The sequence below is a fragment of the Volvox carteri genome (genome assembly GCF_000143455.1).
Source record: "Volvox carteri f. nagariensis unplaced genomic scaffold VOLCAscaffold_6, whole genome shotgun sequence".
Lineage (NCBI taxonomy): Eukaryota > Viridiplantae > Chlorophyta > Chlorophyceae > Chlamydomonadales > Volvocaceae > Volvox > Volvox carteri.
Genome location: NW_003307549.1, coordinates 568,017 through 568,239, shown reverse-complemented (window position 1 = coordinate 568,239; position 223 = coordinate 568,017). Strand labels below are relative to the sequence as shown.

Here is a 223-nt window from a genome sequence, read left to right as displayed (position 1 = left end):
CCAAACCCCCCCCCCCGACCCCCCGGTCAGGTCAGGGCTTCGAGGGCGAGATGCTCCGCCTGACCCACTACGCGGCCGCGCTGGCTGCCCTGCTGGAGGCGGTGAGGGCCTCCGCGGGCCGGGGGGTGCCCCTGGAGCTGCTGAGGAAGGAGAGCCTGGCGGGGCTGTCAACCAGGGCCGCGTGCAAGGTGGGGTAGGCGAGAACGAGAGAGAGAGCGAGATG

At 72.6% G+C, this 223-nt stretch overlaps 1 protein-coding gene across 1 annotated transcript in view; it reads left to right on the top strand.

Moving 5' to 3' along the window:
- VOLCADRAFT_103430 (uncharacterized protein) overlaps positions 1-223 on the top strand; it is a gene marked incomplete at its 5' end in the record, with an annotated part of 15,403 nt that overhangs the window by 5,662 nt on the left and 9,518 nt on the right. Inside the window, one exon of the mRNA XM_002947425.1 lies at positions 31-188. Within this exon, the coding sequence (XP_002947471.1) occupies positions 31-188 (158 nt within the window). The remainder of the gene's footprint in view (positions 1-30; positions 189-223) is intronic.